This window comes from Chrysochloris asiatica, unplaced genomic scaffold, assembly GCF_000296735.1.
Source record: "Chrysochloris asiatica unplaced genomic scaffold, ChrAsi1.0 scaffold00160, whole genome shotgun sequence".
NCBI classification, from domain to species: Eukaryota; Metazoa; Chordata; class Mammalia; order Afrosoricida; family Chrysochloridae; genus Chrysochloris; species Chrysochloris asiatica.
In genome coordinates this window covers 1,124,871-1,142,837 of record NW_006408678.1, presented here as the reverse complement: position 1 = coordinate 1,142,837, position 17,967 = coordinate 1,124,871, and the positions used below count along the sequence as shown (strand labels likewise).

The 17,967-nt window shown below is 44.4% G+C and overlaps 2 protein-coding genes across 3 annotated transcripts in view; one reads left to right on the top strand and one right to left on the bottom strand.

The window, feature by feature from the left end:
- Nucleotides 1-17,967, top strand: part of CHST11 (carbohydrate (chondroitin 4) sulfotransferase 11) — a 334,147-nt gene that overhangs the window by 185,393 nt on the left and 130,787 nt on the right. The gene's annotated exons all lie outside the window — the stretch shown is intronic.
- On the bottom strand, nt 13,822-14,221 carry LOC102828855 (uncharacterized protein PB18E9.04c-like). Its single transcript, XM_006871117.1, has 2 exons — nt 14,164-14,221; nt 13,822-13,949 (listed from the first exon to the last, which is right to left on the bottom strand). Exons 1-2 carry the CDS (start codon nt 14,219-14,221, stop codon nt 13,822-13,824), a joined length of 186 nt encoding a protein of 61 aa, XP_006871179.1.

Below are 17,967 nucleotides of genomic sequence, written 5' to 3'. Positions count from 1 at the left end.
TTTTTATTTTAGATGAAAGTTTACACAGAAAATTAGACTCCCTTTTAACAGGAAAAGATCCCCTTTTTACAAATTGGTCCCTCCCATTGGCTACATTTTTTTTACCTTGTGCCAGCATTCTCCTTGTTTCCAATCTGGTTTTATTGATCTCATTTTCCTTCTTGCCCTCTCATCTTTGCTTTTGAGAAAATGTTGCCCATTTGGTCTCATGTAGTTAATTGTTTGAGAGAACGCATTTCTCATGGAGGATCTTGTTTATTTTTTGTAAGGCGATCTATAATTTGGCTGAAAGGTGACTTGCAGAAATAGCTTCCGTTCCATGTTCAAAGGGTGTATTAGGGTGGTAGTACTGGATTTTCCTCTAGTCTCTATCAATGTCATAGTTCTGGTCTTCTTTTAAGAATTTTAATTTTGTTCCACATTTCCCTCCTATTCTAACCAGGACCTTGTAGTGTACTCTTGGTCAAAACAGATGTTGATGGTAACGGGGTACCATCTACTTCTGGTCTCGGGTTAGAGACGGTTGTACTTCACATTGGCTGTTAGACTGTGGACTCGTTTCTTGATATTTTGGTTTTCTTCATTCTCCTTTGCTCCCTATTAGTAGAGACCAATAGTAGCATCTTAAAGGTCACAAGCTTTTAAGACCCCAGATGCTGCTCTCTAACCGGAGATGTAGAATAGGATCGTTGTCAACCGCTATGCCAGTTGACTAAGTTGTCCCTCAAGACTCTGGTTTCTTGCCTTTGAAACCAGTCAGTAAAACCAATCCTGTGAGTTGTTTGAATATGTCTCAGAAGTCTCTTAGCTGTGCCCCCATGTGGTTTGTTAACGTACGTGGATATGTATGCAGCGGGCACAAAATGTGTGTATACCAGTACATGCACACGTATTCACATGTGCTTGGTGTGGCACTGTAGGATAAGCACTAGACTACTAACACAAGGTCAGTGGTTCAAACCCACCAGTCGCTCCTTGGAAATGCTATACAGAACCAACTTGATGCCACTGAACAACAGCCTTCCTATAAGCATGTTGTTGTTCAGTGCCGCCAAGTCAGTTCCGACCCATAGCAACCCTGTATAAGGTTTCTGAGGAGTGGCTGGTGAGCTTGAACCGCTGACCTTGAGGTTCAAACCAACTTTGCAGTCCAGTGCATTAACCCACAGCGCGACACCAGGAGTCCGCCTATAAACATCTACTTCCTATAATCACTAATCGCGCTGTGGGCTAATGCACCAGACAGAAAAGCCATTTGAACTATAAGGTCAGCAGTTCAAGCTTACCAGCTGCTCCTTGGGAACCTTATACAGGGTCACTATGGGTCAGAACTGACTCTACATCACTTAACAACAACAACAAGCAATCACACACATTTTTTGGTGGATGTTACTGTTGTTGCAAAATTGTCTATATCATAGCGTTTATTAAAATTGTTCCTTTTTCTCTTGTACTTCTATAGTGTGTAAGCTGTGCTGACTTAACACATGTTTGGAATTGCTTTCCTCATCACCAAAAGTTAGTAAGTGTCTGCTATCTAGAAAGCGATCCTCCCTTTTCTCCCTCCAATGCCTGGTAGCCACCAAGGACCTTTGGTTTCTATATGTATATCTGTTCTTGATGTTTTAAAAAATAATGGGACCTTACAATATTTGTCCTTTTGCGATTGACTTATTTCACTCAGCATAATGTCCTCCAGATTCATCCATGTGATAAGATGCTTTGTGGTCTCTTCATTACTCTTCATTGTAGTTGCATAATCTTCCATTGCCTGCATGCACTGTCGTTTGTTTATCCATTCATCCACTAATGGACACTTAGTTTGTTTCCATCTTTGTGCTGTTGTGAATAACACCTCAAGGAAAGCAGTGTGCATATGGCTAGTCCCATCTCTGCTCTTTTATCTCTAGGATTGCTGCATCAGATGATAGTTCTATTTTTAGCTTTTGGAGGAAGTGCCATACTGTTTTCCATAATGTTTGTACCATTTTACAGACCCCCCAGCAATGTTCCAATCCCTCCACAACCTTGCCAGCATTTGTTGTTGATGTTTTTTAAATCATTGCCAATTTTGCAGGAATGAGAGATGCTTCTCTTGCCCAGTGAGTTGTGGCACTGTGGGTTAATGTGCCAGACTGCAAAGCCATTTGAACTGCAAAGTTGGTGGTTCAAGCTCACTAGCTGCTCCTCGGAAACCCTATGCAGGGTTGCTATGGGTCGGAGTCTACTCGGTGGCACTTAACAACAACAACGTTCAAACAATCTGTTCCTTTTTTTTCCCCCTCCAAACCACTTCTGGGGGCACCATTTTTTCATTTTACAGCTGGGGAAACTGAGGCTCAGAGTTTTGATTTTATTTTATTTTTTTTTTTAACTTAACAAGTGCAAGGTCATTCAGTCCTCTAGGGAGTTGCAGAGTCAGGAGCCATTCGGGCTCCGGAGCCAGTTGTTCTTGGGACAGTATCATCTCTTCTAGCTCAGATGGGGCCGAGGTGCAGCAAGGACATGGATGAATGGCATTTCTTTTATCTTTAACTCAGTGGTCTTCAAATAGAGCTTGCTCTCTTACTGATGGCTCATGGGAGGAGTATTTGTCTTCATGCCTGCCCTTGGTAGGAGACCAGTGGAATTAATGTGGGTAAAGACCCTTATCCCTCATGCTCCAGGCTCGCCTGGTGGAATGATGTTCAGCTTGTTCTTGGAGGCCTCTCCTGTTCAACAGGTAGAACTGTGGGACAGGGGAAGCAAGGCATGATGGGTATATCCACTGCATCCTCTTCTGGAACTTTCTCTGTTTCCTGATTTCCTGGTCTCACGTAGCAATCCCCTCAGATCCTTTCAGAGTCATACAGAGCATCTTTGGAACAGGACTGGGTTTGCTCAGGCCAGAGACCATGCCTGAAATAGGGAAGTCACTTTGTGGGTTTGGAACCTTCTTTTATTTCCACCCTTAAAGGAGAAGGAAAGCTGCTATTAGATGTTCCTTTTTTGAGCTCTTCCCTTCCTAGGCTCATCTGTAATTTTCCTCCCAAATCCATTCTCCTTGTCAGGAGGGCCTGTTTTCAGTGTAACCTGAACTCATTGTATGCACTGTTTGAAGATCGTCTTTCATCCGCTTCCAACCACGAATCTGTCTTCAAACAGGAGTCGTGATGATTCTCTTTCCTAATTAATGGAGGCCTGGTTGCTATTGTTGAGTGCTGTCCAGTCGGTTCTGACCCATAGTGGCCCTGTGTCTAGGGCTTCTGAGGAGTAGCTGGTGGGTTTGAAACACCACCTTACAGTTCAAATTGACCATGCGGTCTAGTGTTTATCTTACAGCACCATACCAGGACTGGTGGATAGGCCTTGGGTGATACAAACGGGTTGATAACACGCTGGGTTACTGACCAAAAGGTTGGTAGTTAGAACTATCAGAAATGCCTGGTCATTTCCTTCCAAAATAGCCAACCCCTAAAATTCCTGTGGAGCTGTTGTACTCACTCTTAGAGTACCGTGGTTCTGTAAGATAAGCACTGGACTGTGAACTAGAAGGTTGGCGGTTCAAGCCTATCATGGAAGAAGGATGAGGTTTTCTGCTCCTGCAAAAATATACAGCCTCAGTATCCCTATTGTTGCTGTTGTTAAGTGCCGTTGAGTCGGTTCCAATCCATAACGACCCTGTATAGGGTTTCAAATGGCTTTGGAGTCTGATGCATTAACCCACAGCACCCCACCAGGACTCCTCCGTATCCCTATACAGGGTTGCTAATTAACCGGAAGCAGAGAGCCAATGAAAACAAGCCCTAAACAAGTAACTAATGGGGAAAAGTTAGCCCTTGGTGCTGTCCATTTAGGGAGGATTCATCGTAGTGTAGTGGTTACGAATCAGGCTGTGAACCTTAAGGTCAGCAGTTCGAAACTACCAGCTGCTCCATGGGAGAAAGATGAGGCTTTCTGCGACCGTAAACATTTACAGCTTCAGAAACTCTGTACAGGGTCACTATGAGTCGGAACGGACTCCACAGCACATAACAACAACAATTGTTCTGCTCTGGTAGCGTAGTGGTTACGAATCGGTCTGCTAACCTCAGGGTCAGCAGTTCAAAGCTACCAGCTGTTCCATGGGAGAAAGATGAGGGTTTCTGCTCCCGTAAAGATTTACAGCCTTGGAAACCCTGTACAGAGTCACTATGAGTCGGAACCAACTCCATGGCATATAACAACAACAACAACACTCATCCCTCAAACTCAACACTGAATAAGGAATGAAATAACCTTACACCGCCTCGTTGGTTTTTGCAGATGGAACATTCTGGTTTCCACTTTTCAAGAGCAACCTAAAAGTCCATTAACAAGGAACAATTTGTAATCTCTGCAGCAGGGACAAATTTGAATGGGAAAAAGCCTGTCTCTTAACTAATAAGCAAGCTCCGCCAACTACCTAATGTGGTAGCTTTGTAATTCTGTAATTGTCATTCCAGAAGGACCTTCACTGAAGGTCTGAGGGGCCACTTGAAATTTCCATCACTTTTTGTAGGGGAGATTGCATGCTATGGTGACATTTGGAAATTAGGCAGCTTGAGGGCTGTCTTGGGATGTGTCCCTTAAATGCATTTCAGCACCACATAGACGGGCTCACATATGAGTCTCTCCTCCATTGGATACTTCGGCTTGGTTTAGAATTGCAGGATTTTACAGGATAAATGAGCTGGTGTCTGGGGGGAGGGGGTGACTTATTTAAGGAATTGGCAGATACAAGGGGAGCTCAGAAACAGCTGACATCCAATTATTCACTGTCACGAGGGAAAGGAATTGGATGAGAAATAGAAATCCACAGATAATCTCCAAATCGCATGCTAATCAATAGCTTTCTCTTCCAAACATGCCTTTAACCAGCGCCAAGAAATAGGCAGATTTAACGCAAGCTTCAAAACAGAGGTCCTGAGAGATTGAGTACAGTAGTTCTCTTTGCCAACGCCTTTCTTAATGAGAAGCATCTAGAAGTACTGAAATTCTTTTTATCAGTGCTACTATGATTCACTCAGAATAAAGTGTTGTTTTTGTGAGCAAGTGGCAAAATCAATGAGCTAGTGGCTTATTTTGTTGGTTGGATTTTTGTGGGGTTTTTTTTTGTCCTATCAGAAAACAGTGTATAACAGTGTGTTTTGGGGGTTTTTTTTTTTGCTTTAAAAATAACATTTTTTTTTTTTGCTTTAAAAATAACATCATTGGGATGCAGGTTTACATAATCTTGAAATAAAAACCAGGAGCCAGGAGACTAATCTGAGAGTCCATTGCAAATGATAATTGAATTTCCTTCCCCAGGGTATTATGGTGTAAGGAAATCAGAGGGGGAAAATGATAAGCATCTTGTTAAGATAAAACTTTGCCAAAAGCCCCTGGCAAATTGCTGTCTGATTAGTTATTGTTACCTGATTAGTAGGGCAGAGTACAGCCTTTCTAGAGTCTAAGAAACTCAGCCTGTCTCTATCATTTCTACAGATTTAATTTGTTCAAAGTTGTTGTGTGCCCTAGAGTCACTTCTAACTCATAGTGACTCTGTATAGAGTTTCCAAGGAGCAGGTAGTAGGTTTGAACCGCTAACCTTGAGGTTAGCAGTGTGATGTTTATCCTACAGCACCACACCAGGACTTGCTAAATTGTTGTCTATGACAACTCATAGCGACCCTGTTTATGGTTTCTGAGGTGAGTTTGAGCCACCGACCTGACCTTGAGGTTCAAATTGACCTTGCAGTCCAGTGCATTATCCTATGGCGCCACACCAGGACTCCAAGGAAGTTCACTATTGCTTGTGATCTTGAGTCTTAAACTGTGAGATCCTGGGAATTCCATGGACCACAGCCACCCGTTTATGGGGCATCTCAATCAAGGTAAAGAAATAACTGCCAACCTCTAAGGTAGATGCCACGGGCTGTTAAACCCAGTTAAGTGAATGGGTTACAACATCCATTCTTCCTCTCTGGTGTTGATCTTGACCTACCCTTGACTCAGTTCAATCCATAAAAACAGCAGCCATATTGTGTTGTTAGATTCGGACCCATAGTGAACCTATGCACAGCAAAACAAAACACTGCATCATCCTCACAATCAATGCCATGTTCGAGCCCAGTGTTACTACCACTGTGTCAATACAGATTGTTGAGGGTCTTCTTTTAACTAACCCTCCACCTTACCAAACACGATGTCCTTCTCTACAGACTGGTTCCTCAGTACCCATAGTTGATACATAAATATTTCACTGGATTTGTTCTCTAAGTGACCCCTGCCTGCTTCAGACAGTGCTGAGAGCCGGAAGTCTTGGGCTTAAGCCCACACCTCCACACACCAGGGTGTTCTTGAGCAAGTCACCAAGGATTCAATCACCTCCCCTCTAAAAATGGCGTAAGAATGCTTAAGAAATGGAAAAGAGTTATTGTCAAGTACAGAGTACTGTGCACAGCTTGGCTAGTTGTTTTTTGACACTGACATATAGGCGTGGCCCAGGCTACCTCCAGGAGGATAAAACATGAGGTGCATGTGCACTTGGTATATACAGCCTTGAGCTCTGGCTGCCCTGCTCCACAGTCCCCAGCTGCATTATGAAATCAGGAAAGACTTATTTAATTTCCATTACTTTCATCTCATTTGGGGATATGAGAAACACACCAGCCTGGCCAAGCTTCCCTTCATTGCCACGGATGGTTCTCAAGTAACAATGCCTTCCTCATGGATCTCCATTCTGAAAATTGCAAATGAGCAAAATGACTGATGAATGAGGGTGCTGAGAAACACAAAGCTTGTTCTCAGTGTCTCAGGCTGGTGGAGAAGTGAAATCTGGATCCTTTGTCTATGGAAGATGGGTGGGAAATGAATGGTTGCTAAATAGACTAAAGGAGTGGAGCAATTAAGCATCTCATTGGGATGCACAGTGGGGGTGGGCCTCCAACACTACAGGAATTGTCAGAGCAATTACATGCAAACCTCAGTTTTGAGGTTTGAAAGGAGGAGGGCATAATTGACAGGAGATGGCTTGAAACAATAGGTGTTAAACAGAGCTTCTGCTGGAGAGACTGGGCTATATAAAGGGGCAGGCACCCTGAGTTATGTGAGAGGGTCTGTGTGTGGTTTTAGGACCACCTAAGAGCCACATAATCCGAGAAGCTGGGTTCTATGAAGAAAAACGTGGTGTCAGGATTGGAGGAAGACTCATTAACAACCTGCAATATGCAGATGATACAACCTTGCTTGCTGAAAGTGAAGAGGACTTGAACCATTTACTGATGAAGATCAAAGAGCACAGCCTTCATTCAGCATGGATTACATCTCAATGTAAAGAAAACAAAAATCCTCACCACTGGACCAATAAACAACATTCTTATCAATGGAGAAAAGATTGAAGTCGTCAAGGACTTCATTCTTCTTGGATCAACTATCAACACTCCCAGAAACAGCAGTCAAGAAATCATATGGACGTATTGCATTAGGCATATCTGCTGCACAAGACCTTTTTAAAGTGTTGAAGAGCAAAGATGTCAACTTGAGGACTAAGGTGCGCCTGACCCAAGCCATGGTATTTTCAATAACCTCATATGCATGTGAAAGCTGCACAGTGAATAAGGAAGACTGTAGAAGAATTGATGCTTTTGAGTTATGGTGTTGGAGGAGAATATTGAAAGTGCCATGGGCTGCCAAAAGAACCAATAAATAGATCCGTTTTGGAAGAAGTGCAGCCAGAGTGCTCCTTAGAGGCCAAGATGGCCAAACTTCGTGTCTCATACTTCAGACATATTGTCAGAAGGGACCTGTCGCTGGAGAAGGATATCTTGTTTGGTAAGGTGTAGGGTCAGAGAAAAAGAGGAAGACCCCCAAGGAGATGGATTAGCCAAGTGGCAGCATCGATGGACTCAAGCGTGGCAACAATTGTGAGGTTGGCCCAGCATCGGACAGTGTTTCGTTCTGTTGTGCATAAGGTCGCTATGGGTCAGTACCGACTTGACGGCACCTAACAACAACAAGGGCCACATGGACAGTCATCTCCTAGCTCCCTCGGACCTTCTTGCCTTGTATCAAAGTGGTCTTGTCTTATAGAAAGTTGCGAATGTGATGCTTGGGACATAGTGGTCCAATGACTGAATAGTGCTTGCCACATGTTTTGCAGATGAATGGAGGAGGGAATGAATGAGTAAATGAATAAAAAAAAACCAATTTATATAAAATGAAAGTACAGACATACCTCAGAGATATTGGGGGACTCAGTTCCAGACCACTGCAATAAAGCAAATTTCACAATCAATCGAGTTGTATACATTTTTTGGTTTCCTAGTACATATAAAAGTTATTTTTACACTATAATATAGTTTACCAAGCGTGTAATAGCATGATAGAAAAGTTTGAAATCCTGTGCAAATGACCAGAATGTGACACAGAGACATGAAGTGAGCACGTGCTGTTAGAAACGGCACTGATAGGCTTGTTGTATGCAGAGTTTCCACAAACTGTCAATCAATTTGTAAAACAAACCAAAAACCCACAGCTTCTGGGAAGCGCAATTAAAACGAGGTGTGTCGTGTGTCTGTAATAATAGTAGTACCTTGATTGGTTAGTGTGAGGATTAAGTAGGACAATGGAGCAGAAACACTCTGAGCATAATGTCTGACATTACCAGGCACTCCTATGAACTAGCGTGATTAGGATTGGTCTCAGCTGTGTTCATTTACTGGGGCTGCCGCAACAAAGTAGCACAAATTGGGTGGCTTCCTTATAGCAATCCACATTCTCTGGTTCACAGTTTAGGAGGGTTATTTGGCTGGTTGGTTGGTTGATTGGTTGGTTGGTTGGTTGGTTGGTTGGTTAGCTGGCTGGCTGGTTGGTTGGTTGCTTGGTTGGTTGGTTAGCTGGCTGGCTGGTTGTTTGGTTGGTTGTTTGGTTGGTTGTTTGGTTGGTTATTTGGCTGGTTGGTTGGTTGGTTGATTGGTTGGTTGGTTGGTTGGTTGGTTGGTTGGTTGGTTGGTTGGTTGGTTATTTGGCTGGTTGGTTGGTTGGTTGGTTGGTTATTTGGCTGGTTGGTTGGTTGGTTGGTTGGTTGGTTGGTTGGTTAGCTGGCTGGCTGGTTGATTGGTTGGTTGGCTGGCTGGTTGGTTGGTTGGTTATTTGGCTGGTTGGTTATTTGGTTGGTTGGTTGGTTGGTTGGTTGGTTGGTGGGCTGGTTTTTTTTGCCTTGGAGTCTGTTCCTAGTCATAGTGATCCCGTATAGGGTTTCCAAGGCTGTAAATCTTTATGAGAGCAGAAAGCCTCATCGTTCTCCCTCAGAAGAGCTGGTAGTTTTGAACTGCTGACCTTGAAGTTAGCAGCCCGACTCTTAACCACTATGCTACCGCCATCTGAATTCAGGGTGTCAGCCAGGTCTTGTTCTCATCAAAGACTCTCGGGGGAGTCTTTGTCTCTTCCAGCTTCTGGTAACCCCAGGTGTTGTTTGGCTGGTGGCTGCAGCATCACCCCCTTGTCGCCTTACCATCCCCCTTCTGTTTCTGTGTGTCTGTCTCTTCTCTTTATAGGAGAATGCCCAGATTAGTTTAGGACCTACCCTCCTCCAGTATGACCTCATGGCATCGTAACAATATAACATCTTCAAAGACTCTATCTCCAGAGTTGGGAACAGGGCATCATTCAATCCATATTGTGGTTAGGGGTCATCGGGCCACTTTTCAACTAAAAGTGACCCCCCGTGATATAGTAGAACTGCCCCACAGGGTGGTGCTGTGGGGTAAGCACAGGACTGCTAACTGCAAGATCAGCACTTCAAACCCACTAGGTGCTCCTTGGGAACTGTACACAGTGTTGCTATGAGTCAGAACCAACGTTATGGCGCTTAAAAACAACAGTTTTGACAGGAAGAATCCAGGTGACCTGTAGAATAAGTGCTGGATTGCAAAGCACAAGGTTGGCAGTTCACGCTTACCAGTGGGAGAAAGAGGAGGCTTCCTGCTCCCATAAAGATTTACAGCCTCAGAAACCCTGTACAGGGCGCTATGAGTCAGCACCGACTTGATGGCAGTAGGTTTGGAGTGTTTACATGAGCAGGCTGCCAGATCTTTCTCTTGTGGAGCTGATGGGTGGATTCGAACTGCCACCCTGTCAGTTAGCAGCCGAGCCCTTAATCACTGAACCTGCAGGGTTTCTTCATTCTGTAATACCAAGTAAAGAGCAGGCTTAGCTTTTGTAGTTATTGTTGGGTGCCGTCAAGTCGGTTCCAATTCATAGCGAGCCTGTGCACAGCAGAACGAAGCATGCCCAGTCCTGACCAGCCCCCGCTGCTGTTACAAAAAGTTGTTACATTTTAGTCCACTGCTGTTGCCACTGTGCCAATCCATTTCGTTGGGGGTCTTCCTCTTTTTAGATGACCCTATCCTTTACCAAGCATGATGTCCTTCTCCAGGGACTAGTCCCCGGTAGTTATTAGGCCTGACCTTTTGGCAACTGCGCAAAAGCCTTTGACACCAACTGGGAAACTTTATCTGGGTTGAGAAGTTGGGGGTGCCTCCAATTTCTGGAAAATTGGATGGACTTTCATTAGCATGTACCTTGGGGTGTCTGACCCCCATCCTCTTTGGAGACACCAGTGGTGATCTTGTTTTTCAGATGAATGGAGGAGGGAATGAATGAGTAAATAAATAATCCTTTTCCTCGAGTCCGTTCCAACTCACAGCTACCCTCTAGGACAGAGCAGAACTGTCTCACAGTATTTCTGGAGTCCTGCTGTGGCTCTGTGGTTAATGCGCTGGACTGCAAGGTTGGTTTAAACTGCAAGGTTGGCGATTCAAGCTCACCACCAAGGGTCGCTATGAGTCGATATTTTCAATAAGCTCCCATGCATGCTCAGGACAGTGAATACAGAAACTTGGACAGTGAATACAGAAGACCGTAGAAGAATTGATGTGTTTGAGTTATGGTGTTGGAGGAGAATATTGAAAGTACCGCGGACCGCCAAAAGAACCAACAGATCTGTGTTGGAAGAAGTGCAGCCAGAGCGCCCCCTGGAGGCCAGGATGGCCAAACTTCGTCTCTCATACTTCGGACATATTGTCAGGAGGGACCAGTCGCTGGAGAAGGATATCAGGTTTGGTAAGGTAGAGGGTCAGAGAAAAAGAGGAAGCCCCCTAGTGAGATGGATTGGCACAGTGGCAGCATCAGTGGGCTCAAATGTAGCAACAATTGTGAGGAAGGCGCAGGACCAGGCTGTGTTTTGTTCTGTTGTGCATGGGGTCACTATGAGTTGGTACAAACTCGATGGCATCTAACAGCAACAATGCATTGGGACCAATTTGAAGTCCGTAAGTAACAAATTTTATGCAAACAGGTGACCACGTCCTTCCTCTGCTGAGTGGATGGTGGATTTGAACTGCTGACCCTTCAGTTAATAGCCAAGCATTTTAGCCACTGTGTCACCAGGCTCAAAGCTTCTTTTTCCCCTCTCCAGTGGTAGGTAAATAGGAGGTCCTTGGGTTAGACAAGTGCTAACTCTAACCCAGTGGTTTCATGAAAGAAAGTCCTGGTGAATTGCTTCTATAAAGATAAGAGCCAAGAAAACCTTATGGAGCAGTCCTACTTTATAACACAAAGGGCTGTCAGGGATCAGAATTGAACCAAGGACAATGGATAGAGGTTAGATAAATAGGCAGCTTACCAGGTTGTTTTTTCAGAAATATTTGCATCTGTCTTGTGATTGTGTATCACATATACCCTGGGGTCTGGGGTAGCCACATGGTTGAGATTCTGTGCCAGACTTTGCCCCCACAAAATCTCACTGCTTTTTCTATCTTCTTTTTCATCTCCAAATCTGCCTGGAAGACAGTGAAAACTCATTAATTTGAACCCTGCTAATTTAGAATATGTAACAGTCCCTCAAAGTTCACCATGAAAAAGGAATTTGTGAAGCAAATTAATAGTGTGAACATAATTAGAAGAGATGAGACTTGTAGAGCTGGGAGGTACCTGGAGATGCTCCAATCCTTCGGGGCCTGTTTCTTTTCAGATGAAGAAATTGTGGTCCCATTGAGTGTCCAGGGCTCCTCCAAGCTCACATGGTGGGATTTTCTAACCTCCTTCAGCCACCAGGCTGATACTTGGCATCTGTGGATTCCCCGACACTGTGCATCCTTCAACTATTAAAAGTCCATTTAGTTAAAAATATTCAGCATTTCAGGTTTTCCACTAATTATGACTGGCCTTCTCCCCAGTTAGTCTGAGCTATTTTTGTGAGGCTTTATAGTTATTTAATAAGAAAAGCTTTAAAAAAAAAAAAAAAAACCTCATGAAATGTACTGTACAATTCATTTGAACTAGCATTCCTTCTTACAGTTATGTTACTGACAGCTTCTTTTGAAAAGACAGACTTTTGTCCATTCAGGTTTACCTTAAAAGCGACATTCACCCAACTCTTGACAAACAAGGGTATGTGTGACACTTTATAGGAGTGGGCCAGAGCAAATGAAATAGTGTGTGTGAAAGAGTTCTGTACGTTTGGGGAGCATACACAAGTACTTCATACTTTTCCTAATTGCTGGTTCTGGCTTGGGCAGCCCCCAAACTATGCTTAAAATCTATTTGTGGATGCAAATACAGCATTTCTCGGGGAGACTCTCCATGAAATTGGTTGGTCTTTCATGTGATTCAAAAAAGAAAAAAGATTTGCGTTATAGATTGAATTCTGTCTCCCCCTGCCCAAGTATATTTTGAAATCCTGTCTCCTGTACCTTTGGATGTGTCCTGTTGGGAGTTTTTTTGTTTGTTCTGCTAGAGGCCAAACTAGAGTGGGATGGGTCCTAAACCTAATCACTTCCAATTAATAAAAAGATCTCACAAACTGGGAGGCAGTAAATTCTGTTCTTTAAACTGATACTTGTGGTATTCTTTCTGTTATGGCAGCATTAGTTCATGAAGACAGTATGTGTGTTTATTCATATAAATCAAACTGTAGCTGCCACATGGAATGGGATAGTCTCAGAAGCAGATTAACACATTCTATATCCCGAGTCAGGCCTTGTAGGGGCACCACGCTGCAGCCAGAAGATTATGTAGTGAGCGAAGGTTCAGAGTGCCAAGGCACAATGGCAGTGTTCCTTCGCTGACCACAGCTCTGGTTAGTAAAAATGGAGGTCTTATTCTTTCCTTCCTGGATACTTAAGGCATATTTAACTCTATTCTGCAAGGTGGCAGATTAGAGCTATTTCCAAGGTGTCTGAAGCATAAGTTAGCTTGATCATCATGATGCTGATGATGACATGAGAGCAGTAGCATCAGTGATAGTGGCAGGGAGGTGTGCTGGTGACGGAGCAGTAGGACTGGTGGTGGTGGTGTTTGTGGTAGTGGTGGTGGTGAGAGTATTGGTGATGGTAGTATCGGTGTTGATGGTAGTGGTGGTGGTGAGAGTATTGGTGATGGTAGTATCGGTGTTGATGGTAGTGGTGGTGGTGATAGTACTGTTGTTGGTGGTGATAGTATCATTGGTGTTGATAGTATTGGTGGTGTTGATAGTGGTGGTGGTGATAGTACTATTGGTGGTGGTGATAGTATCATTGGTGTTGATAGTGTCATTGGTGTTGATAGTGGTGGTGGTGATAGTAGTGTTGGTGGTGGTGATAGTAGTGGTGTTGATAGGAGTAGTAGTGTTGATAGTGTTCATGGTGGTGTTGATAGTGTTCATGGTGGTGATGATAGTATCATTGGTGTTGATAGTATTGGTGTTGATAGTGGTGGTGGTGATAGTACTGTTGGTGGTGGTGATAGTATCGGTGTTGATAGGAGTAGTGGTGTTGATAGTGTCATTGGTGTTGATAGTGTTCATGGTGGTGATAGTATTGGTGGTGATAGTATTATTGGTGTTGATAGTATTGGTGTTGATAGTGTCATTGGTGTTGATAGTAGTGGTGTTGATAGTATTGGTGTTGATAGTGGTGGTGGTGATAGTACTGTTGGTGGTGTTGATAGTGTTCATGGTGGTGATAGTGCTATTGGTGGTAGTGATAGTGTCATTGGTGTTGATAGTATCATTGGTGTTGATAGTATTATTGGTGTTGATAGTATTATTGGTGTTGATAGTATTGGTGTTGATAGTATTGGTGTTGATAGTGTCATTGGTGTTAATAGTGTCATTGGTGTTGATAGTGGTGGTGGTGATAGTACTGTTGGTGGTGGTGATAGTATCGGTGTTGATAGGAGTAGTGGTGTTGATAGTGTTCATGGTGGTGATAGTAACAACGGCAGTAGCAGCAGCAGCATTCGTACTTGTTAACGGTTTTTGAGCACTTGCTCTGTGCCAGTCACTCTTCTGGTGCTTTACACACATCATTTTATTCAATCATCACACTCTCTGAGGTGAAAACTCCACTTGTCAGCTGAGGATACCAAGTTCAGAGAGGTTAATCATTTGTGTTAGGTCACACAGCTGACAAGTGGTAGCTGCATGTGCTGACCTTGCCCTCCTCACTGTGCTAATCTGCTGGGGCTCTGTGAGTCACGGGACACATGCTGTTCCCATTATAGTGACTCAGAAGGCTCAGAATTGTAATCTCAGCACCCAGACATTTGCCATTAAAGTTGAGGTCAATAGACAGGAGACAACACTTCTCTCATTTAATCCTCACCCTCCTGTTCTCCTGTGTTTCCTTTAGGGGATTTAGCTCTAGCTTAACAACAAGGGGCCCTCACCGCATAGAGCCCCCTGACCACACACATACAGATGGTCTCTTTAGGGTTCCGGTTTTTACTTTCAAGAACAGAGAAAGGCCAAGATAGTTCTCTTGTCAGCAGCCAGAATCACAATAGGAACCTACAGAGACATGTTGCCTTTGGAAGCAGTTCCTGTTTCCTTCTCAGAAAGCAGGAGTTTTAACTCTGGGCCACCGATGCTCAGAGAAATGTGTTTCCATTGTCCCGGGTAACTGGGTGTCAACTTCTTCTGAGGGAGGTGGATCATGAATCGGCTACAGTGAGCATGCGCTCCATCATTTCAATTAACCCAGCTCATCTTTTCCTTAAAGGAGCTCTGGTAGCGTAGTGGTTACGAATCGGGCTGCTAACCTCAGGGTCATCAGTTCGAAACTGCCAGCTGTTCCGTGGGAGAAAGAGGCGGCGTTCTTCTCCCATAAAGATTTACACCCTTGGAAACCCTGTACAGGGGCACTATGAGTCAGAACTGGCTCCACGGCACATAACAACAACAACAACAACATCTTCTCTTCACAGCCACGAAGGACTTGGTGTAGTAGTTCCTCTGCTGTACTTGACTTTCCTTGCCATTGGGCCTTCAAAATGCAGAAGAAAAATATTAGGTGCCTAGAGTCAGGGTGTCTTGGTTTGCCCCCAACCCTGGTTTATAGTAATATATACTGATGTTTCCAGAGAGTCTTCTGTGTAGGGTCCACTGAGGCGGCAGGATCATGGGTGGCTCGGTCCTCCTCCAGGTTCACAGAGTTATTGGCAGAATTCATCTTCTTGTAGCTGTGAAACTTGTGACAGCCTGCTTCTTCCAGGCCAATAGGAGACTCTCTGAGCTCAGAGAATGCCTCAACATTCTTTGAAATACTCAACTGATTAGTTCAAGCCCATCCTGGATAATCTGTTTTTTGTTAACTCAAAGCAAACTGATTGGGACTTTAATGAAACCCAAAGAATCTCTTTACCTTTGCTATGCAATGGAGCAAGATCATGGGAGTGGCATCCCATCCAATTCATAAGCCCTGTCCACACTCACGATGTTGCAGAGAATAGTGACTATACCATGAACTTCCAGAAGATCTGTCTGGAAGTACAACCAGGATGCTCCCTAGAAGTGAGGCTAGGGATGCTTCGTCTCACATACTTTGAACTTGTCAACAGGAGGGACCTGGAGATGGACATCATACTTGGTAAAGTCGAGAGTTGGTGGAAAAGAGGAAGACCCTCAGCAAGATGACCTGGCTGCAATGCTGGGCTGAAATGGAGCAAGGAGTGTTAGGCTGAGGCAGGGTCAGGCAGTGTTTTGTTCTGTTTTACGTAGGGTCTCTATGAGTCAGAACCGACTCAGTAGCACCTAACTAGCTACAATCACAGCCCAAATTCAAGAGGAGAGAATTAGACAGACCATAGATTCCAGAAGGGAGGAGTCACAAGGGCCACCTTAGAATTCTGTCTACTGCACTGCTGTGTGGCTTTAAGTAAGCTGCTTAACCTCTCTGTGCTCCCTCTGCCTCTTACCTCATATAAATAATAGTAGTACTCACCTCATAGGTAAAGTGCTTAGAAGAGTTCCTGGTAGGCGGCAAATCTTCAACACATGTTCGCCGATGCAACTATAAAGAAGATGATAAACCCCAACCAAGCCAGTGGGGTCCAAGCTTATAATACAGCTCACCAACTGGCTAGGCAATGGCACTGGAGAAGCCAGAGGAAAGAAGAGACAGGAGAGTGTCCACGAGCTTGCTGAATTGGCCATTCTGCAAGGGAGTCTGACATTTCCCCTCTGAGCGATGGAAAGTCCAATACAGTTACCACAGCAAACTGATGTAAGTGGATGCATGAGCTCTTGTTTGGGAATTCCTTCCCCTTTTTTCATTAAAAAATCTCTTCTCAAGGCAAAGAATCATTTCTCTGGAAAGCTGATAAAATCGGGATTTTAATCAAGATTGACACCCCAAATATAAAGAAACAACACTGGTGCATAACTAGATATTTGGGGCAACTTTTGTAAGCAACTGCACCTCAAAATTTAGGTGTGACCTCAAAGAGGATGTTCTCCTGAAATCCCACTTGGCTCAATTTGAAAATAAGCAGGCTGGCTGAGAACTGCAAGATTGGAAGTTCAAATCCCCCCAGAGGTGCCTTGGAAGAAAAGTCTATTTTGACCTATAGTCAAACACTGAAAAATCTATGGACAGACTTCTTTCTATTCTGACACCCACGGAGTCGCTGTGAATTGGGGTTGACTCAGTGCCACCTGGGACTGGTCTATTACCAATCCATCGGTGAAATGTGCAATACACGAGTATGCGTGCTTTGTGGATGTGGGATGTGTGGTGCTGCAGGAGGAGTCTGCTACATAATGCACGTGTCTTACTGGAGAGTTAAAGAATCGATTTGTTGCTCAGTTTGGGATGCTGTTAACCAAATGTGGGAAGAGGCAGTGAGGTGAGTCAATGCAGCAAGTTCTCAGTGACATATTTATGACTGTGATCTGGGAGGGATTGAGAGAGACGGCCCGGTTCCTTTCTTTGGTAGGGAGTTACTCCACTGAACTCCTCATTGGGTGGGTCACTTAAGGCAAGTCATTCACTTATCTTTAGAACTCCAATTTTGCATCTGAAAATTCAACCCAAGTACTTTCATTGACGGTGGTAACAGACACTCTTGGCACTTTGCCCAGGTCTGCTCGGATTCCTTGTGTGGTTTCTGGGCACCAGTCATCCAGCTTCTGCATGTCTTGCTCCTAATGGCTTCACCTGCCACTTGGGCTACGAGAGCTGCCTACAGAGTGGGGAGACTCTGGACAGCCCTTGGGAGGCTGTGGTGGTCCCATGGGAGTATTCTAACCTTCCATGCAGAAGAGACCCAGGTTTGAAGCCACCACTCATCTTCTGGTTGAGGCTTGCTTGCATGCAGTGATGTTCAACAAGGTTCAATGGAACTTTCAGACTAAGATGCTTAGGAAGAGCGGCCTGGCAACCTGTGGGTCACAACGGAACATCCACAGCTGATCATGGGGATGGCACTGCCAGGAGTGGAGGGCAGATTCCATGGCAACAACAACATCAACAAACAAGGACCATTCCACAGCCCAGCTCACTAGTCTCTAATCAGGACAAACACAGGAGGTAGGTAGGCCCAGAGCTCCTCCTGGGCACAGATCTAAGACTCTGCCAGTAACCCTGAAATTCCATCCTTGATGGGCCTTTTCACAGCCCCTGTCCAAGCTTAGGGTCTTGTAAACAGAAATAGGGTCACTGAGTGGAA